The 22,661-nt window shown below is 32.9% G+C and overlaps 1 protein-coding gene across 4 annotated transcripts in view; it reads right to left on the bottom strand.

Moving 5' to 3' along the window:
* Positions 1-22,661, bottom strand: part of SPIRE1 (spire type actin nucleation factor 1) — a 148,949-nt gene that overhangs the window by 21,179 nt on the left and 105,109 nt on the right. For 2 of the 4 annotated variants that reach the window (XM_031946663.1, XM_031946661.1), the window contains exons 8-10: positions 21,883-22,012; positions 11,691-11,732; positions 6,495-6,664 (exon numbers count right to left, since the gene is read on the bottom strand). In XM_031946663.1, the coding sequence (XP_031802523.1) occupies positions 6,495-6,664; positions 11,691-11,732; positions 21,883-22,012 (342 nt within the window). The remainder of the gene's footprint in view (positions 1-6,494; positions 6,665-11,690; positions 11,733-21,882; positions 22,013-22,661) is intronic. The other 2 variants (XM_031946662.1, XM_031946660.1) reach the window with 1 other exon arrangement.

Here is a 22,661-nt window from a genome sequence, read left to right on the forward strand (position 1 = left end):
TGACCTTTGGGAAGTAGACAACATTGGTGATCACCAGTCAAAGAGGGTTCCATCCTTTTAGTCTATCCAATGAGAAGGCTCCAGTCTTTTGCTTTTAAGTCCTGGACAAGGCAGAAGCTGGCCAGGTTCCAGGAGCACATGGCAGGAGTTGGGATGGCTCCCAGGTGTGTCTGGGCCTCTCCCTGCAGGGATTAAATCAATGCTTTCTCTTTGTACCTGAAGATGTCTCTGATAAATTAATTTGGGAAAGGGGGTCTTGCACCCGTCCCTCACATTACTATTCTATAAGAAACAAAAAAGGTGAAAAATTCAAAGAAACTTCTACAAATTGACACACAAATTGAGTAGAACTAGGAAGTAAGTTGATCCACTTCTATGTTCATAGAACTCTGAATTCTTTAATCTGATTAACCTCTGTTGTAGTTCTACTTTGCACATAAACTCTAAACCCCTTATCCTACAATTGGCTACATTCTTTTTCTGATCCATTGATGAGGCAATCAAATTCTACAAATCTTTCTTGAATCCTTTGTCCCCTTATCCTACCACTGATCTTTTACTGCCAAGTCTCAGCCTTAAGATGAATTATACTGATCTGATGTTGAATGAAGCTGAGGAAAATCATGAAGCTCTACCCGCTACAAATCTGTATTACATTATCTCAGCTAGGTCTTCACAATAGCAAATCAATCCTTTTTACAATATTCTAATCAACTCACTATCCCACTCACAGTAGTACCTTTTCTAAAGCTTGTCTCATATTTCAATCAAAAAATGAGGGCACTTATCAAGGATCCCTTTTTCTCCTTTCTTTTTCGTCTCATATCACAATGTTTTCCCTTCATCTCCTACTAGATGAGCACAAATAACAAAAATGTTATTTATAACATTAGTTTTTTATATATGTAACTTTCTTTGAAGAATCGATTCTTAAATATTAAAAGATTAACAAAGGATTCATAAAAGATCTAGTATTACAAAAAAAGATAACAAGAAAATTACAAATAATTACTGGCCCATATCTTCTTTCTAAACTGTATAAAATATACATGAAAAGATGGCATTTTCATTGAAGCTTTGAGAAAAGTACAAATGATATTCTGACAAAAGATCATATCTTTACACTCACACAATTCACAATTCACAAATTCAAGGTGTACAGAGTAAAAATCCCATTCTGTATATATGTTTTTTTTGTATTCTGTATATATGTTCTGTATATATGTTTTTTGTTTTTTTTTTTTGCTAAGGCAACTCAGATTAAGTGACTTGCCCAGGATCATACAGGCCCTGTGTTAAGTGTTAAGGCCAAATTTGAAGTCCTTCCGACTTCAGGGGTGGTGCTCTATCCACTGCACCACCTATCTGCCCTTGTTATAAGGTTTTTTTTTTTTTTAAAGCATTTGATTCAGTAATTCTTTTAATTTGACAAATATTTATTTATTTAGTACCTACTATACATCATAGGCTATGTGCCAGGTATTGGAGATACAAAGACAAAAAGCAAATAATGCCTGACCTTAAGGAGTTTACATTCTACTGGAGGAAAATATGTGTGCAGAACCAAACATTTCTCTTGTTGCACAGGGAGAATTGGATTCAGAAGGTAAAAATAACCCAGGAAGAAAACAAAAATGCAAACAGTTTACATTCATTTCCCAGTGGGGAAGAAGTATTTTACAAAGATAGCTATTTTTGTTGTAACTATTTTGTTGTAACTATTTTCAGAGATTTTACTTCCTTACTTGAAAATTAATGATCATTAATATATATACACATATATTAATTATATATATCATATTTATATAAACTACATTGTTTCATTACATGGCCACTCTAGAAACATGCCTACAATTAAATTAAAACTTTATGAGCTAATATTTAAAATTTAAGCATCTCAATCCACACATCCTAATTCTATAACTTTATAGGACATAGTTAATAATGTAGTATAGCAGTTAATGATGACATTCCAGTACAGTCAACCTGCAGATATCAAAACCATGTTTTTGATTTAATTCAACTAAGCAGGTTACAGGTTAGTAATAGAAGATAGGATATAACAACATCAAAGTTTTTAAAAATAGGATAAGGCATATAAAAAAGCCTGACATAAAAATACTTGAATGGTACACAGAAATAATCTAAATTAGTAAATGGTGAGATCAATAGCTGCAAAATGGGAGCTGAATAAAATCACCTGGGTCACTACTGATGGCATTCTAAGTAGCAGAAAGTCTAGGGCATGCTTATAATTGTAAATTAAAAGTATTCAAATTTGTAATCAAAGATAGGACCTAGGTTCAAATCCTGTCTCTGCTATATTTGCTATCTTTGTGTTCTATGAAAATTACAAAACTTGGGATTTGGAGCAGTTAGGTGGCGCAGTGGATAGAGCACCACCTCTGAAGTCAGGAGTCAGGCCCTTAACACTTCTTAGCTGTTTCACCCTTGGCAAGTCACTTAACCCCAATTGCCTCAGCTAACCCCCCCCCCCCAAAAAAAACAAAAAACCCAAAACCAAAAAACCTGGGATTCAATTTTCTTATCTTTAAAATGACTTTGAAGTAAATGATCTGTAAGATCCCCTTTTAGCTCTAAATCTATAATTCTATAGTACATGTAAGTTTATAACTGAAGACAATCATAATACCATGGGAGACAGATTTCCTCTTTAAAAAGAAGACTGATGGAATATGATATTACTTGGTGCAATGGGTCTAGAATTACAATCAACAATTACTTACCAACCAAAACTGAGTATAATCCTTCAGGGAAAAGGTGGAAATTCAATGAAATAGAGGTTTTCAAGCCTTCATGATGAAAGACCAAAGCTACCAAGTCTCACCCTTGGAATATTCCTACCATCAGCTGTCTTTGTTCCTACACATGATATTACATGAAACTGGAAAAAAAATCATTAAACCATGTGGAGAGGATCCACCACAAGTCTATTGGATGATCTTAATTGGACTCTCACAATGGCAAGGCAATCCTTTTAAAGCTCCCTAATCAACTTACCATCCATCTCCCCAGAGGCCCTTCTTCAAAGCTTTTCATCCCTTTTCAAATATCCCATGGGTCTCCCTCCCTCCTTCTACTTTCTTAGCTGACAATCTTGAGAATATATCCTCCAAGAATTCCTGCTTCTTCATCTCTTATCATCCAGATACCATCTGTCACTATCTCCTCCTTTACTCTTGGTCTTACATGAAAGGTGGCACTTCTAATTAAACCTCTCAACATGCACAATGCTATTACATCTAGTCTTCTCCAAGACACCATCTCCTTTGTCATCTTTACTCTCACTTGTCTACAAATGTCTACTATGCCCATGTCTTCTCCATCTTCAGAGATATCTCATTTATCGATAAACCCTCATTAGTTATTATCCTATATCTTTTCTCCCTTTTGTGGCTGAGAAAACTGTCTTTACTTCCTTTCACACTAGTCTTTTAACTTTCTTTTTCATCTCTCTTCTGAGTTTCACAAAATGCCTCTAAAAATTTTTAAACCATCTGCTGAAAAGGAATTCACAGTAATGGAGAAGACAATATGCAAATAATTTCATTTCCCACCTGGCTGCACTATTTTGGATTTCTTCAACATGCCCCTGTGCTGAAACTGAAACTGGTCTACCCCAGAATTACCAGTGATTTCTCATTTGATAAATCTAATGTCTTTTTCTCAATCCTCATTCTTCCTGACTTTGTGTAGCTTTTCACATGTTAATTTCTTCTTTTCTTGATATTCTCTTCTCTCCAGGTTTCCTTGACATTACATTTTCCAGGTTTTCTTTCTTATCTGACTGTTCCTTCACAGTCATCTCCCTCTTCTATTCTTGCTCCACACTATTTTACTTCTTGATCTCACCATCTCCCATGGATTCAATTATCATCTCTATTTTGATGATTCTCAGATTCATTTGTTCTTATCTAAATTCTTTCTGATCTTCATAATCATATTTCCAACTGCTTACCAGACAAACTTGATGTTTCAGATACAGTTGAACTTATTTATTCCATCACTCTCCTTCCCACTCAAAAACCAAAAAAAAAACCAAACCAAACCAAACAAAAAAACCAAATTTCCTCTTTCAAATTTTCCAATTATTTTGAGGGCACCATCTTTTTCTTAGGCTAGCAATCTAGCATCTCAACCTCTTGTTATCCCTGACCCCATCTAATTAGTGATCAAGTTCTCCATAACATATCCCACATATGCCATCTTTTCTACTGAGACTGTCAGCATCTTGTTTGGTAAATTGCTTCAAAGTTCTTTACAACCCATCCTCTTCCTACCCTTTCAGTCTTTTTGTAATCTCCCCTCCCACTCTTTATCCAGTGGGACATTGTTTTGCTTAGATGTATTGCTACTATATGAATTTCAGTAGTCAGTAAACATTTATTATGTTAATATTATACTTATTTATGTGCTAGCCACTAGGTTAAGGGCTGAAGATAGAAAGACAAAAAAGAAAGAAAGCTTTTGCTCTTGTGGAACTTACAATGTAATGGAGGAAGATAAAATACAAAAGGAAACTAAAAATTGGGGGTCGGGAACAAAAGTACCCAGCACATGAATGTGTATGCTGAAGTACTGCAACCAGGTGGAAAATAAAATTATTTGAATGTTGTCTTCCTCATTACTGGGAATCCAGCAGAGATAGAATTATGGTTCAAAATTTCTCAAAAGTATTGAAGAAGAGAAATGAGGTTTAAACCAGAATGGGACACATCTATGCATAGAGATAATAAAAGCCAAAGGAAGTGATATGGTCACCAAGTGAAAATGTGTAGAGTGAGAGAGAAAAGGGAGGGATCAGGACAGAGCTCTAGCATGCTTATCTTGCCAAGCACTGGGAATATAGGGAAAAAAAAAAATCCAAAAAACATCCCTGTTCTCCAGGAGCTCACAGTCTGATATGGAAACAATATGCAAACAACCATGTCCAAATAAGACATACATAGAATATACTGGTGGTAATTTCAGAGTTAAGACAATGGCATTAAGGAAGATTTGGAAAAGCTTCTTGCAGAAAGTGAGATTCTGGTTGGAACTTGAAGGAAAGATTTATATGACAATATTTATATTTATATACTGCAGAATGAAGTGATCAAAGCCAACAGAATAATTTATGCAATAACAATAAAATTATAAAATCAAACAACTTTGAACCTTAAGCATTATGATCAAGGTAATGACCAACCCTAATTCCGGAGGATGAATGAGGAATCACTAATCAAAGTGCAAGTATTTGCGGGTATGACCATCTTTGGACTTTGTTTTGCTCAACTAAACATATCTGTTATAATTTACAAAAATTTTTTTTCCAAAGGGGGAACGAAGTGGAAAGAGAAAGAAAATTTTAACCAAATGAAAATCAAACACTAAAGCAAAAAAGAAAGTGCTAGTATGGGGATAGATGGGTGAGTTAGATGGTATCTGTGTGGAGATCGTTAAGTCAAAAATGTTTCTGGAGAACATTTCCATAAAAGAGGAGGTGTCCTAATAACAGGTTTCTAATAAAAATTTGACCCTAGGGGCACTAGTTAGTGCAGGTATAAAGTCAGGAAGATCTGAGTTCAAATCAGACATCTACTATACTTATTAGATGTGTGACTCTGCCTTAAAATGTGCATGATAACAGCACTGTTACCTCCCAGGGCTGTTGTGAGGATCAAATGAAATAATAATTGTAAAGTGCTTAGCACAGTGTCTACATAACCCCTGCAACTGTGAATATTTACTGGGTTGGCTTTTAAGTGGCAAGACATATAATATGTCTTCAATGGTCTAGGCCAGTAATAAAAATCCTTCACTGATGAAATACTTTCCCTGACCTCATATAACAGACTATTTCTCTATGATTTTGGTTCCCTTATTTTATGTAATAGTTCTTCCTTGAACTCTGTTCTATTCATTTTTCTGGCGAAGTATCCTAATTTTTTCTTATGAGCTGAGATTACATGACCAATGCCATTAAAACATGTTTTATGAGGCAGCTGGGTGGCACAGTAGATAGAGCACCAGCCCAGAAGTCAGGAGGACCTGAGTTCAAATCTGACCTCAGACACAACACTCCTAGCTGTGTAACCCTGGGCAAGTCACTTAACACCAACTGCCTCAGCAAAAAAACAAAAACATGGTTTGTGATGAAAGATCTGGATTTTAGTGGTAAAAGAACAGCTATTAGCGAGAAGAGATCTCAATCTAAATCCTAGCTATACTAATTACCACCAGTGAAGTAAGTTCATTAAGTTCTGGTGCTTTTTCAGTTTTATCCTTGTCATTAAGGACTAGCATAATACTTTGTGCATGATTTTTCCATTTCTCAATAAATATCCTAAGAAATTTTATTTCTTAGTTAAGAAATTAGAACACTAAAAAATGTCAAGTACCAGTTGAAGTACTTTATTTTAGCAGTGTCCAAGAATCCTAAATTGAAAAGAAAACTTATCATATTGAAGTTGGAGAATGCTGCAATACTTTACCTCTGATTCAGAGCTGTCCAGTTCAGCTAAAGTTGGAGCTTTGAGGAGTTTCTTCCGTTGTACTGTTGTTTGTGGACCACTTACACCATTGGTTTTTGTTTGTGGTATTAAACCACCATTCAACACAGAAGCTTCTGTCCCTTTCTTTGGAGATTCAGGAGTAGTTACATCTGGTAAAAGACACAGAAAAGATTACGTTATAATCTAAAAAAGGGAATTAAAATAATGCATGCATTTGGAAACACATAAAAAGACAATTATCCATGTAAAATTTCAGATTTTAATCTCAAATTACGACAAAAATTTTTTATTGGAATATAAGATTATATGAGATAACTATACTTAAAAATAACTAGCAAATCCCATTTAAAAGACACTGTGGCTATGTTACTTTATTCATATATTTTAAGTTAGAACACAGAGATCAGAGAGACCTTGGATATTTAACCTACTCATTTTACAGAAGTAAACACTGGAGTCCAGAAATACTAAAATTATTCTATGTAAAGAGGCTATGGAGTTCAGATGAAGAAAAGAAGAAATGAATTTTGTTGTTAAGCATAACACTGTACTGTTACAAATGAAGACAAGGCTTGATTTAAAATATTTAAACCTGAAGGGAAGGGAATACTATAAAGCACTTACTATATGCCATTTTGCTAAGTACTTTTTTTTTTTAAACAAATAATCATTTAGTCCTCAAAATAGACTTGCAAGGTGGATGCAATTATTATCCTAATTTTGTAGTTGAGCAAAGTTAAAGTACACTTCTTAAAGGAACTGAATGATACATTGTGGTTGGGAAGAGACCTGGGCTCTACTGTTTAATAACAAATCTTGGTTCTACGGTTTAATACTTCTCTAACCTTGGAAAGTTGCTCTGCATTTCTGGGCCTCTGTTTCCTTAATAACAAAATGAGAGGATTGGGCTAAATGATCCCTCATATCTTTTCTAAGTCTAAATCTACAACCATGTGTATATTCATATATATTCATCTGCATATGTACTTAACAAATATACACAGATTCTATTTGTCTGGACTTTTGATATTGCCAAATATAAGAAGGTTCTAGGAAGGAACATTCTCTACAAATACAGAGATCTGGATTTTATTAGCTAATAGAACATGGATTTTACTGGCTAAACAAAAAACTGGATTTAAACCCTAGTTATACTGGCAGACGGCCCCAGATGTAGTAGGTAACCTAGGCCTTTCTAAATTAAGGTCTTTCCCAGGACTACGTGTTAATACGCCTTCAGAGAATTGTCTGGGGCATTGAGAAGCTGAGTTTGCTTGACTTCTTCCCTACCCTCTACATCAAAGACAATAGTCTTTCACGTGTGTGTGTGTGTGTGTGTGTGTGTGTGTGTGTGTATGGATAAATTAATTAGGGAAAAGATGGGATCAAGGCCAAACTAATTGAAAATTCATTAAAGGAATAAAGTAATAGTTTTCAAATAAGGATCACAATACTAAAGTACACAAGTACTAAATTAATAAACTATTACCTTATATTAATGCTATATTAATGTTGAAATGTCATTGTAAATAAAAAGTAAATAAAAGTAAATTAAATGATGAAACAAACATGTATAAATATTACTCAGTCATAAATTTTATTACATATTTTCTGGGATAACAAATTAGAACTCAACTTCTCAGGAAAACCTGAGAAAAAGATAAAAACACGATTTCAAAATAATTAAAATAAAGTTTAAATAATTTAGGGTGTGTTCAGGAAAGTTAATTCTAGTAGTACAAATTCATATTTAGGTAGTAGTTTAAGATTCATAAAACTCTTCAACATAACCTTTCATTAAATAGGGTGGTTTTATTAGATGCTTTCTTATGTTTCTATGAACTGATATTTAAGGATTCTACAATCAAGGCACCACCATTTTACCCGTGGCACTTACTGGATTTGTAGGCAGGGACCACATTAGCTTAGGTTAGGGATTGGCACATAATAAATACTTTAAGAAAGTTTATTGATGATGATGGTGATAATTATGATGATGGTTGTCAAATAGATGAACTCCTGAATTAATATTAATATTCCTAAATCCATTAAATGATGACATATATCAAAACTCTGAACAAAAATACCTAAATTCAAAATGAAAATGTAAAAGCTTTTTATTTTATCTCTCTACAACATATGCTACGTTAATAGAGGTTTAAAAGCTTGTCAATAAACTTACTGTCCATTCACTGAAATTGGTACAGTAGAAATTTTGTATAATACCAAAATACTAGATTTAGTAAGATAGAATAAAAAGCTCCAAATGTTTTTAATATTTAGTTATAGATTACTGGGAAAATAATAGATATGACAAATATGTATGTACATATACACATCTACATCTCCATCACAATTCCTTATATATATATATATATATATATACATATATATTCCTGTCAAAGATAAGACATGCAGTAGTGGAGAGACCTGGCTTTGGAGTCATGAGGATCTGGGCTCAAGTCCTACTTCTGACATATATTTATTTACACAGTAGATGTGTAACCTTAACCTCTCTGGGTCCTGATAACTCTTTCAGCTCACAAATTTGAGAGATAGTATAGATCTAGATCTAGATATAGTTTTTACCAGGAGCTTCCTATACTCATGAAATCACAGAACCGATTTTTGCTTTGGGAAAAAAAAGGTCTCCTAGTTTTAAAATGAGATTGATAGAACAGCAAAGCGCTCATACAAAATTGCCAAATCATTTCATTTATTTATTACCAATTTTATACACTGATATTACTTGAACAATCATAAACCCAATGATATTGAATAATGAAAGGCTGTCGTAGTTCTACCACATGTGAAGTATTGTGTTTAGGCTAGCTTAGAAAAAAGTGACCCCACATATGACTCTAATTTTCAACTGTGGCAGGAACCAAATAAAAATGTATTTGGGAAATATCTCACAAGTACAAATGTAACAAAACATAGATAATATCATATTTTAAAACTAAGTCAACATATAGTCCACCGGAATCTTTATGTATATGGTCCCCGTTTCTATTTAAGTTTGATACCATTGATCCATAGGATGGCAAAAGACTCCAATCATGCTATATGTAAATTGGTTGAAGGAATTGGGGAGACAAGTCAGAAGACAAGGCTTCTTTTTTATGAGTTATTTTCAAGTATAAGAAGTGGTATCATGATACAATAGACTTATTCAGACCCAGAGAAGCAGAAGCAGTAGCAAAGAGGAAAATTTAGGTTGATATCTAGAAACATTTTTTTATCAATTATTTAGCAAAAAGTGGAATGGGTTCCCTGAAAGGACAAATGTTCCCTGTTGGAAGTCTTGTTGGAAGCTGTTGGAAGCTGTTGCTGCATGACAATTTGTGAAAAATACTGCAGAGATTTTTCCGCCACCTTGGGCTATAAGTAGAACTAGATGGATGCTGAAATTCCTTCCAACTCTAAAATTGTATAATTACTAAAAGACTTGAGAATATATACTTTGAAATTTTAATACATACAATTTTTATACATCTGAGTCATAAAATTAAGATTTATTGAATATGCTGTAAAGGTTTATTCACTAGTAATAAACAGACCTAATAAGAGTTCACTTCTTTTAATTCAACAGAAATCTTGAAATAATTAGTAAAAAGGAAATGGATTTTCACTTTTTGAATTTAGGTTAATAAAATGGATCAAGGTTTTCAGTTCATAGTCTTAGAACATGGCTTTGTTCAAAGAGAAATCATTCATAGAAAATACATTTTAAAATACCAGAGAAAACAAAACAATCATTAGAAACCATAAACTCACATAATAAATGTCAAGCAATGACATAAAAAGTATTGGCTACTCTTCTACATAGAAAATACAGGCTTTTGTTTCAATCGAGTCATTCTTCTCCAAACTATCTACATCAAATATAGATAATTAATTGGCATATAAACAGATATATGATGTTCAGATGAGCCAACCATATCTAATATTTATTAGATAGTATCCAAAGTAAATTTCTAAACTGTCTAGATGTTTACTGTCTAGATGTAACTGATGATATCAAGTAACAATTATTCTTATTACTTAACGTTCTGCAGATTTTATTTTTAATTATATTGGATTTCATTCAGCCAATTGCTTTAGAGAGTAGCCAGTTCTGGACATTTGCAGTAACAAAGACATACTCAACAAGCACTCAAAAGCCTTGGATTCTCCTTTTCATATCAAATTTTCTAGGATGATACTGCTTCCGGAAAATGGCTGCTAAATTAATATTTATCAAATGAACAAAGAAAAAGAAGAGCTCTTCAGTAGTCAGTCAAATAATCAAATTTAAGTACCATAACTATTTTATCAAATGAAGAATTTGTAATTTACGATAAAAATAAACTGGCATTAAAATCAAAACTGAAAATATTACCTAAATGGAAATTGAAAGGAGTTTATTGTGGTACAACTCTAGAATATATTAGAGTGGGGCATCCTATTTTAGTCTCCTCAAAAACATATTATTACATTGATATTTCACTACTTTAGTTAGTATGTGATTTTGTATTCAAGATGTGCCAATAGTTTATTAACAGACAATTTATGCTAAGGTAAACAAGAGAAATTCTGCAAAATGTTGAGGCACATTTCATATCTTATGTTTAATAGTAACTATACACAGAAACATGTCTTAAAGATTTTAAGATGTTTTAAAATATGTGAACACACCATTTGATTTGATTCATGATTAACTAATATGTTGTAATTTATATTAATAATTTAAAGTTAATTTTATATACCTAATTCACAATTAAATTATAAAGGAGTAATTAACATTATAAATCAAAGCTCAAAGCTAGTAATCTCACTGAATTTTAATCTAACTTAAGTAACTATGTTGAGCTTTGTAATTCACATTTGGAACACGATAAAAATCCCTATAGCTCCCTTATGATTTTAGGGTTTTAATAGAACAAGGAGAAAAGAAATCTAGAAATATCATTTGGTGGAAATGTAATTTGTCAAAATAAAGATATATAAAAGAGATTTTCCTCAAAATTTTGTAATAATCAAATAGACTGAATCTTTTATTTCACTGACTGGCTTGAAAGAAGCCCTTCAATTTTCTTTTTGATACATGTTTAAACAAGCAAATGAGTGAAATGTGTTTCACAAAAATCACAAAACTCATGTCAGGTGTTGAAGTGTTTTCTTTTTTTTTTTTACCTGACAAGTCAAAACTGTGAGACATGCTAAGTGGCCGCATTGCTGAAAGAAAGAAAAACAGCATAAAGAAAGTCATTCAGCCATTAGAAAATCAAGGGAAGACAAAATAGAGGAACGGGATTTAAAGAATATTCTTAGTACATTTCAGATGTTAATGTAGGGGGCTAGCTGGCATAAAACTGAAATTTTAAACTATGCTAGAAATGTATTATCATATGATTGTTGGAGGGGATGCGGGAAAACTGGGACATTGATGCACTGTTGGTGGAGTTGTGAACGAATCCAACCATTTTGGAGAGTAGTTTGGAACTATGCTCAAAAAGTTATCAAACTGTGCATACCCTTTGATCCAGCAGTGTTACTACTGGGCTTATATCCCAAAGAGATCATAAAGAAGGGAAAGGGACCTGTATGTGCACGAATGTTTGTGGCAGCCCTTTTTGTAGTGGCTAAAAACTGGAAACTGAATGGATGTCCATCAGTTGGAGAATGGCTGAATAAATTGTGGTATATGAATATTATGGAATATTATTGTTCTGTAAGAAATGACCAACAGGATGATTTCAGAAAGGCCTGGAGAGACTTACACGAACTGATGCTGAGTGAAATGAGCAGGACCAGGAGATCATTATATACTTCAACAACAATACTATATGATGACCAGTTCTGATGGACCAGGCCATCCTCAGCAATGAGATCAACCAAATCATTTCCAATGGAGCAGTAATGAACTGAACCAGCTACGCCCAGAAAAAGAACTCTGGAAGATGACTAAAAACCATTACACTGAATTCCTAATCCCTATATTTATGCCCATATGCATTTTTGATTTCCTTCACAAGCTAATTGTACAATATTTCAGAGTCTGATTCTTTTTGTACAGCAAAATAACGTTTTGGTCATGTATACTTATTGTGTATCTAATTTATATTTTAATATATTTAACATCTACTGGTCATCCTGCCATCTAGGGGAGGGGGTGGGGGGGTAAGAGGTGAAAAATTGGAACAAGAGGTTTGGCAATTGTTAATGCTGTAAAGTTACCCATGCATATATCCTGTAAATAAAAGGCTATTAAATTTAAAAAAAAATGTATTATCATAATTTTAACATCAATAAAGCTTAAAGTACAGTTAACAATATGTAAAAAGATATATATATATATAATGCGTATTATATATATATTATACATTTAATTAGGAAAAAAAAATCACAAAATATATCATGTGACAAAAAAAATTACATTTAAGACCAAAATAAAGATGGTCATGGCAATGTTAAACACAAACTTTAGTGACCAAAAATTGAATGATATTTGGAGGGCATTCATTCTCTTCTGATTTATAGTTCCTTTAAAAGAATCTTGATATTAAAAATATGGCTTTGAGGTTGTGAATGCCTATTCTGAAAAACAAATTTCACCAACACCAACAGGTCAAAATCTTGCTTCTTGAATGTAATGAATGTATTTAGTGATACTATTTGTTTTAGTGTCTTTTTTTAAGGGGGTAGGGAAATAAGCATAGTTCTTTTTAAGTCAAGTACTGTATTAAGTACTTTACAAATATTATTTCATTTGAAAAATTAAAATATTAATAAACCCTGATCTAAGAAACATGACAAATTAATTAAACTTTTCTCTGCATTATATTTTGACCACTGTATCAAGATAAGTATGGTGAAGATAACTTCTGGTTTTTTAAAATTACTTTCCCTTGACTGCTGTTTTCATTCCTATATATGACCATTTTTATTATCATTCAAAACAGAACAGTAGGCAGCATATCCCAGACAAGTCAAACGACTGTCACCAGAACCACCATCTCCTCATAAACAATGAGGAAACAGTCCAGTGAAACCTTGGGAATAGTTATATTCTACAAACCACTAAGCCCCCTTGGCCCAGCAGCATTTTTCACTGTGGAAAAGGGACCTATCTTCTTCAACACCAGCAGCAACTATTATTGAAACACTCATCAGTAATCAGAGGAGCAACACTGATCAAACTACTGTAGGTTGTTTTCAATATAGCCTTTCCAGAGAGGCATCATTTCTACCAGCTGTCAACCTACTGCCACTCATAGGATCAGTAAGCTAGTGTAGCTACTAGGATATCCTACAAGAAAAATAGGAGGGAGCATGTGTTGGGCAGGTCCAGTCACCTATCTTGATCATGTTCTCCATCCGCTTCAAATTTTTTTTTCTTTAATACATTTAATGCTCTCTTTCAATTACATCCACATTTAAATTATATGTCAATTCCTCCTGCTCATTACTTGCTAGATATATTTTCCCTTTTCTTCATACTAAAAAAAAAAAAAAAAAAAAAAAAAAAAAAAAGGCTAGCTAGCTAGACATCTTAATGCTTTCCAGGATTTTCTTAAATTCTTGGAATTCTTCTAATCCTGCTTCTATCTACTTATCACCTTGTGAAGTACATACAAATTTCACATATTAAATTTCAAAGATTTTTCTGTATAAGATAACCTCTTTCATAACAAAAACAATTAAAATGCATAATTTAAGGCTTTTACATGTATTATCTTAGAGAGGTGAAACAAATTGCTTTTGTAACAAGAATCTTCTTTAGTTTAAATTTAGTGCTATTCCCACTCTACCATAATGATTCTCAGAGACTCATCTTTTCCTCTTCCCTATCCTTTTTTTATTAATTCCCTTGATATTCCTGACTTTTTGTTCTTCTAGATGAATTTTGTTTTTATTTTTTCTTTTTTTTTTTCTTTTTTTTTTGGGAATTGATATAGAACTGAATAAAGAAATTTAGGTAAAATTGTCATTTTTATTAATTCAACCTACTTATGAATGATTGATAATTGTTAATTTCAAATAATTTTAGTTAATTCTCTAGGATTTTCTAATTATATCATACCATTAGATAGTTTTGTTTCCTCATTGGCCTATTTTAATTCCTTCAATTTCTTTTTCTTCTCTTATTGCTTAAGCTAACATTTCCAGTACAATATTGAATATTAGTGTTGATAACGGGGATCCTTATTTCCTGGTCTTATTGGGAAAGCTAACAATACTTGCTAACGGTTTTAGATAGATACTGCTTATTAATTTTAAGGAATGCCTTTTTGTTCATTCCATTATCATTAGTGTTTTTAATAGGAATTGGTGTATTTTGTCAAAAGCTTTTTTGGCATCTATTGAGATAATCATATTAGTTCTTTTATTTTTGTTTGATATGATCAATTATTCTGATAATTTTCCTACTACTGAATAAAACCCACCTGGGATAAGGATATTATCCTGGTAATAAATTGCTGCAATCTCTTTGTTAATATTTCATTTAAATTTTTTGCATTAAAATTCATTAGGGAAATTGATGTACAAATTGATGACTCTTCATGGTTTAGGTATCAATACCATATTTATGTCATAAAAGGAATTTGGTAGGACTCAGGTAAGAGTTTTGTACTTGGGAAGAGCTTTTTTTTTTTTTTTTTAAACTACAAATAGTTTATACAGTATTTGGAATTATTTGTTCTTTAAATGTCTGATAGAATTCACTAGTAAATCCATCTAGCCCTGGAGACTTCATTGCAGGCTTGTTCAATTTTTTCTAAAATGGGATTAAGTATTTTATTTCCTCTTCTGTTAATCTGTAAACATACATCCATTTCATTTAGAATGTCAGATTTATTGGCATACAATTAGGCAAAATAGCACCTAATTATTGCTTTAATTTCCTCTTCATTGGTGCTGAATTAACCCTATTTGTTTTTGGTAATTTGGCTTTTTTTTTTAAATAAAATTTAACAATATTTCATTATTTTTATTTTCATAAAACAGGCTCTTAGTTTCATTTATTAGGTCAATCAATAGTTTTCTTTCAATTTTATTAATCTTTGATTTTCAACATTTCTAACCTGGCATTTAATTGATTAATTTGTTCTTTTTCTAGCTTTCTTAGTTGCATGCTCCTCTATGTATTTTATTCCTATAATAATTTAGAGATATAAAATTTCCCCTAAAAAAGTAATTTGGCTGCATTTCATAAATTTAGGTATGTTATCTCATTATTATCATTCTTTTGGATGAAATTATTGTTTCAATGATTTGTTTTTTGAATCACTCATTCTTTAGGATTAGATTAGTTTCCAATTAATTTTTATTCTATCTTTCCATGGCCCTTTATTGCATGTTTTTACTGCATCATGATCTGAACAGGACAAATTTAATCTTTCTACCTTTCTGCATTTGACTAAAAGGTTTTTATGCTCTAATACATGGTCAGTTTTTGTGTGGGTGCCACGTACTACTGAGAAAAAGGTAGATTCCTTTCAATCCCATTCAATTTTCTCCAGAGGAATATCTATCTAACTTTTCTAAAATTCTATTCACCAATAAGCAGAACCAGAAGATCATTATTTACTTCAACAACATCAATTCTGATGGACGTGGCCCACTTCAACAATGAGATGAACCAAATCAGTTCCAATAGAGGAATAATGAACTGAACCAGCTATACCCAGGGAAAGAACTCTGGGAGATGACTATGAACCACTACGTAGAATTCCCAATCCCTCCATTTTTGTCTGCCTGCATGTTTTATTTCCTTCACAAGCTAATTGTACACTACTTCAAAGTCCAACTCTTTTTATACAGCAAAATAACTGTTTGGACATGTGAAAAAAAAAAAAAGCATCTCAGAACATCCTCAGAGGGCTGAGGGTAAATTAAAAATTCAGTGTGATCATTTAAATCTCAGAAATCAATAATAATAATAATAATAATAAATAAATAAATAAAAATAAAATTCTAGTCACCTCATTAACTTCTTTGTTGCTTATTTTGTGATTACATTTTTCTAGATCTGAGAGGGGGAAATTGAGGTCCTTCACTAGCATAGTTTTGCCGTCTATTTCTTTCTCTAACTCACTTAAATGCTCTAAATTACTATTGATTGTAGAAATGCAAATTAAGAAAACTTAAGTGCCACTTCAGACTTCTCAATGAGAGAACATAATGATGAATGATAGAGGCAATGGGGGAAAACTGGTACACTAATACATTGTTGGTGGAGTTGCAAAATGATCTAATCATTCTAGAGAGCAATTTGGAATTATGCCCAAAGGATTATCAAACTGGGCAAACCCTTTGATCCAGTAGCATCTCTATAATCCAAAGAGATCATCAAAGGGGAAAAGGACCCACATGTGCAAAAATATTTGTAGAAGCCCTTTTTGTAGCGTCAATGAATTGGAAACTGAGTGGATACTCATCAATTGGGGAATTGAAAGTAATAGGATATTATTGTTTTGTAAAAAATGATGTGCAGGCTGATTTCAGAAAAGCTTGAAAAGACTTATATGAACTGATATTGAGTGAAGTGAGCAGAACCAAGAGAACATTGTACTTGGCAACAAGATTTAATGGTGATCAACGTGATGGACTTCTTTTCAACAATGAGATCTGCATCCAGAGAGAGAATTATGAAGACTGAATGTGGATAAAAGCAGTTATTTTCAACTTTGTTGCTGTTTGCTTGCTTTTTTAAAAATTGTTTTTTTTTCCTTTTTGATCTGATTCTTCTTATGAAGCATGATGAATATGGAAACGTTTAGAAGAACTACACTTGTTTAACCTATATTAGATTGTTTCCTGTCTTTTGGACAGTGAAGAGGAGGAGGAGAAAAATTTGGAACACAAGGTTTTGCAAAGATGAATACTAAAAACTACCTCTGTATGTATTTAGAAAATATTAAAAAGTAAATATGATTAATTTAATGAGCTATATGTATCATCTTCCTTATGTAGGGAAGTAAACATTTTAACATATCAAATAATGGTTGATTTTTTTCCTTTCCCATTTACATTTTCTTGTTTTTCTTGAATTTTATTTACGAAGATTGAATTTTCTGTTCAACTCTGGTCTTTTCATCAGGAAAATTTGAAAATTCCCTATTTCACTGAATGTTTATCTTTTCCCTAAAAGACCATACTCAATTTTTCTGGGTTGTTGATCCTTGGTTGCAATCCAAGCTCCTTTGTCTTCCAGAATATCATATTCCAAGTAGCCCAATCCTTAATACAGAAGCTGCTAAATCCTGTGTAATCCTGACTTGATATTTGAATTTTTTTTTCTGATTGCTTGCAGTACTTTCTCCTTGACTTCATAGTTCTGGAATTTGCCTACAATATTTCATTTGGGGAACTTCTTTCAAGAAGTGATCATTGGATTCTTTTAACTACTATTTTAACCTTGTATTCCAGGATATCAGTTGAAAGATGCTGTCTAGGCTCTTTTTTTTGATGATGACTTTCAGATAATTCTTAAAGTATTTCTCTTGGATCCATTTTCCAAGTCAGCTATTTTTACCGTGAGATATTTTATATTTTCTTTTATTCTTTAATTCTTTTGATTTTGTTTGACTGATTCTTGATGTCTCATAGATTCATTAGTTTCTACTTGCCCAATTCTAACTTATTTTCTTGAGTTAGCTTTTGTACCTCCTTTTCCACTTGGCCAATTCTACTGTTTTCTTAAAGGAAGCTCCCTGCCCCTTCCCCCCAATTTGGTCAACTGTATTGGGGGGGGGGGGCTTTTTATTTACAAGATATATGCATAGGTAATTTTTCAGCATTGAACAAAACCTTCCAATTTTTCCCCTTCTTCCCTCCACTCCCTCCCTTAGATGGCAGATTGACTAATACATGTTAAGTATGTTAAAGTATAAGTTAAATACAATATGTGTATATATGTCGTTAACAGTTATTTTGCTGTACAAAAAGAATAGGACTTTGAAATAGTGTACATTAACCTGTGAAGGAAATAAAAAATGCAGGCGGACAAAAACAGAGGGATGGGAAATGCCATGTTGTAGTTCACACTCATTTCCCAGAGTTCTTTCACTGGGTGCAGCTGGTTTAATTCATTACTGCTCTATTGTAAGTAGTTTGTAGTATTGTATGGTAGTTTGGTTCATCTCATTGTTGAAGAGGGCCACGTCCATCAGAATTGATCATCATATGGTATTGTTGTTGAAGTATATAATGATTTCCTGGTCCTGCTCATTTCATTCAGCATCAGTTCATGTAAGTCTCTGCAGGCCTATCTGAAGTCATCCTGTTGATCATTTCTTACAGAACAATAATATTCCATAATATTCATATACCACAATTTATTCAGCCATTCTCCAATTGATGGACATCCACTCAGTTTGCAGTTTCTGGCCACTACAAACAGGGCTGCCATGAACATTCTTGTACATACAGGTCCCTTTCCCTTTTCTAAAATCTCTTTGGGATATAAGCCAAGTAGTAACACTGCGGGATCAAAGGGTATGCACAGTTTGATAACTTTGAGCATAGTTCTAAATCGCTCTCCAGAATGGCTGGATGTATTCACAATTCCACCAACAATGTATCAGTGTCCCTGTTTTTCCATCTCCTCCAACATTCCACATTATCTTTCCCTCTCATTTTAGCCAATTTGGCAGGTGTGTGGTCAACTGTATTTTTTAAGGAATTATTTTTGTCCTTCATTTTCCAAACTTTCTTCTTTCTCTTGAATTTAGCTCTCATTTCTTTTCCTAAATTTTCCCCCCCTATCTCTCCTTTATGGGCTCTTCCAGGAAGGCTTTGGGGGCTTTTATGGGTCCAATTGTTGTTTTTATGAATCTCTGCATATAGGTATTTTGTCACTATTATTTTGTTTTGAATAAGTAACCCTATCAAATTACTTATCTTGGAAACACTATGGAATGAGCCTATTATTCCACTTCTAGATGACATCTTCAGCTATTAGATATTATTTCTCAAAGTTTATCTTTCAACACTACAAGACAATGATTCCTTCTAAGGCAAGGTTTCCAGTTCCTTCAGTATCTTAACTGTATTTTCCTTACTATAATATACTTTATTAATGAAATTATGAAAAAAAGATATCTACAAGTTTGGAATCACTGAAAGTAGAATATGATTTCTCTAATACAAGTAAGCTTGATTTTCATTTAACTGAATTTTAATTACATTTTCAGAAAGTGTCCAAAATATGCACATGGAAGTACTAATTTGATAGGGTTACTTGTACAGGCATGAGATATTTGGATAATTTATCTTTTGCATTCATAAAATTGATGAACTCAGGAGCCAAAATGGTATTTTTATTACTGCTATCCACTTAAGGAAAAGGATTCAAAAGAAAACTAAAAATTTAGAAACTGAATAACTGGTTAAGAAGATAGTAGTTGAGGAGGAAGAACATTCTAGGAATGAGAAAAAGACAGTACAAAAGCACAGAGATGGGAGCTAGAACATTATGTGTGAGGAATGACAAAGAGGTAGTATGGATGGATAATAGAATATAAAGAGAAGGGTAATAAATAAGAAAACTAAAAAGGAATTGCTGGAACCACAGAAGTAATGTCAATGCCAGCTTCAAACAAGAAATTCAGTAGTATGCCCTCAAAACAAATGCTTTGCTGTTTAACATTTTTGTGTGACTTGGATAAAGCCACACAGATAGCATGCTTACAAAATTTGCAGATAACATGAAGTTTGGAGCTAACCTACTTAATGGCAGAGGGAAGCTCCAAAAAAATCATGAAAGATTAGAACAAAGGGATGAATCTAATAAGATTCAATTTCATTTTCTGAATGGAAAAAAAATTATATTCTACAAGTACAGATAAGGAAGAAATAGCTAAACAATTGAAATTACCACAGGGAGAGAGGGATAGAACAGAAGAACAGAGGACAGCCCTAATAACAAAAATGGGGTTGTTGGCAAAGGTGGACCTTGGTAATGTAATGGTTATTAGACCTTGGAGATGGTGGCTTGGGGGTTGTTATGTTGCAGAAGTTGACCAAGAGTCATGATGAAAGGCATAGGGGTGGTAACTATCATGGTGAATGATAGTACCATTTTTGCCCAATTTTCTGTGAAGAAATCTCAAACCTGGAAAATGTAAGTAATTTGTAGATAATAATAAAGAACATCAATGGAAAAGTTGAAGCTAGAGTAAAGGTCTTTTCATCTATTAATTTTTCCATGGTAACATATTTGATACCCTTTTCCCCTCCCCGGTTCACTATTAGAAGGAAAAAAGCAAAATGAGGGCAATATTTGTGACTCCTGGAGAAGAAATTCTTATGTTCCTTTGTATTCTATGTCATTATTGACACTTCTGAATATATTTTACTATTTTTAAAAATTGCCTTTTTTTAAAGCAGTTTTGTCTAATATTTTTAAGCTATTAAAATATAAATGAAAGAAATCAATGTACCTTTAATATCTTTAAATATGTATATGTAAATTCCATAAGTTGAAAAAAGAACATAAATATATATCTTGAGTTTTATAAACAACTAAATGATCTGGAATGATATAAAGCTATCTGAGCCTTGCTTCATTTAACATTATTTTATACTTTGACTAGTAGTTGAGGTAAGAATACCATGAACTTAATATATACAAATCAAATTTCCAAAACATAATAAAATAGCGGGAAGTATTCTGGCATAGTAGGCTTCACAAAGAAAATTCACAAAGACCCAAGTTCAAGTCCTGTCTTTAAATACATCCTGATTGTGGGATATCCAACCAGCTACAGCAACCTCTCAGTGCCCTAGCCAACTCAGTAAGATTGAATGGAAGGAAATAGTTGCTTTACACTTCCAGAAGAATTTTATCATGGAAGCTCACTACACTGAGATAAAATGACAGGTTGAGCAAAAACAATAATACCACCTTTATAAAATATTTTATAGCCTAGCACTTTCACAATCAGTAATAACCCATCTAGATTTCATGTGACTGTATGAAGTAGACAGGAAACATATAAATCTCTACCTCTATATATTTTTTAAATTTTTACAGATGAGAAGCAAAAAACTGAATCCAGTGACTTGCCCAAGGTGACGTGTTAGTAGCAGAATTAAGGACAGAACCTAGATCTTTTCCCTCCTAATCCAACACTCTACACTAGATATATTCCTTCTCATATGCATCAAGGGAAAGCAAAGTTTTCTATTCATTAACTTGATAGTCTAATGTTTCCGATGTGAACTCTTTGGAAGAAGGCAAAGCAGGAAGAATTAACAACAGCATTTTTTTTGTCCAATCTAAATTTTTTTTGGGGGGGAGGAGGGTGAATGGGAGGGGAAGAAGTAGAGATAGTATCTGGGCATTTAAAATGAAGAATGTGATCAACAATAGACTCACCTAGTCTACTATACCTAATCTCCTCTGGTGAAACTGGGCGTAACTTTCTTTCTGCTTTGATTTCCTCCAATATTCTTTCATGAAGACTCCGTGGCCGTGGTGGAGTTGGTTTCAGTTTTCTGGCTGAAGCCTTGAAGAATAAAGAGAATTAACAGTAACAGATTTAAATAATTTGCTTTAAAAGTAATTTCATACACAACTATTCACTGTAATGGAATATTATTGTTCTATAAGAAACAATCAGCAGGAGGATTTCAGAAAGACTTGGAGAGACTTATATGAACTGATGCTAAGTGAAGTGAGCAGAACCAGGAGTTCACTGTACACAGCAACAATAAGAGGGAAGGGAAGAACCATGGAAGAGAAAAAAAAAAGATCACTGAATCACCAAGAAGAACAAAGTCTTTCAGAGTTGATCATCGCACATTCTTGCTGTTCTTGTGTACAATGTATTCCAGGTTCTGCCTGTTTCGTTCAGCAACAGTCCATGTAAATCTTTCCACATCTTTCTAAAATCAGCTTGTTCATCATTTTTTATAGAACAACAGTATTCCAAGACCTTCATATACCACAACTTATTCAGTCATTCCTCAACTGATGGGCATCTTCTCATTTTTCAATGCTATCACAAAAAAACATACTACATACAACTACATACAACTACATACAAGACATACAAGTGTCACCTCCTCTGGGAACCCTTTCCTGGTCCCCTCAGTTACAAGTGCCATTCCTTCTCAGGTTATTTTCCATCTCCTTTTTAGTTATCATTTATATAT

This window comes from Sarcophilus harrisii, chromosome 1, assembly GCF_902635505.1.
Source record: "Sarcophilus harrisii chromosome 1, mSarHar1.11, whole genome shotgun sequence".
NCBI classification, from domain to species: Eukaryota; Metazoa; Chordata; class Mammalia; order Dasyuromorphia; family Dasyuridae; genus Sarcophilus; species Sarcophilus harrisii.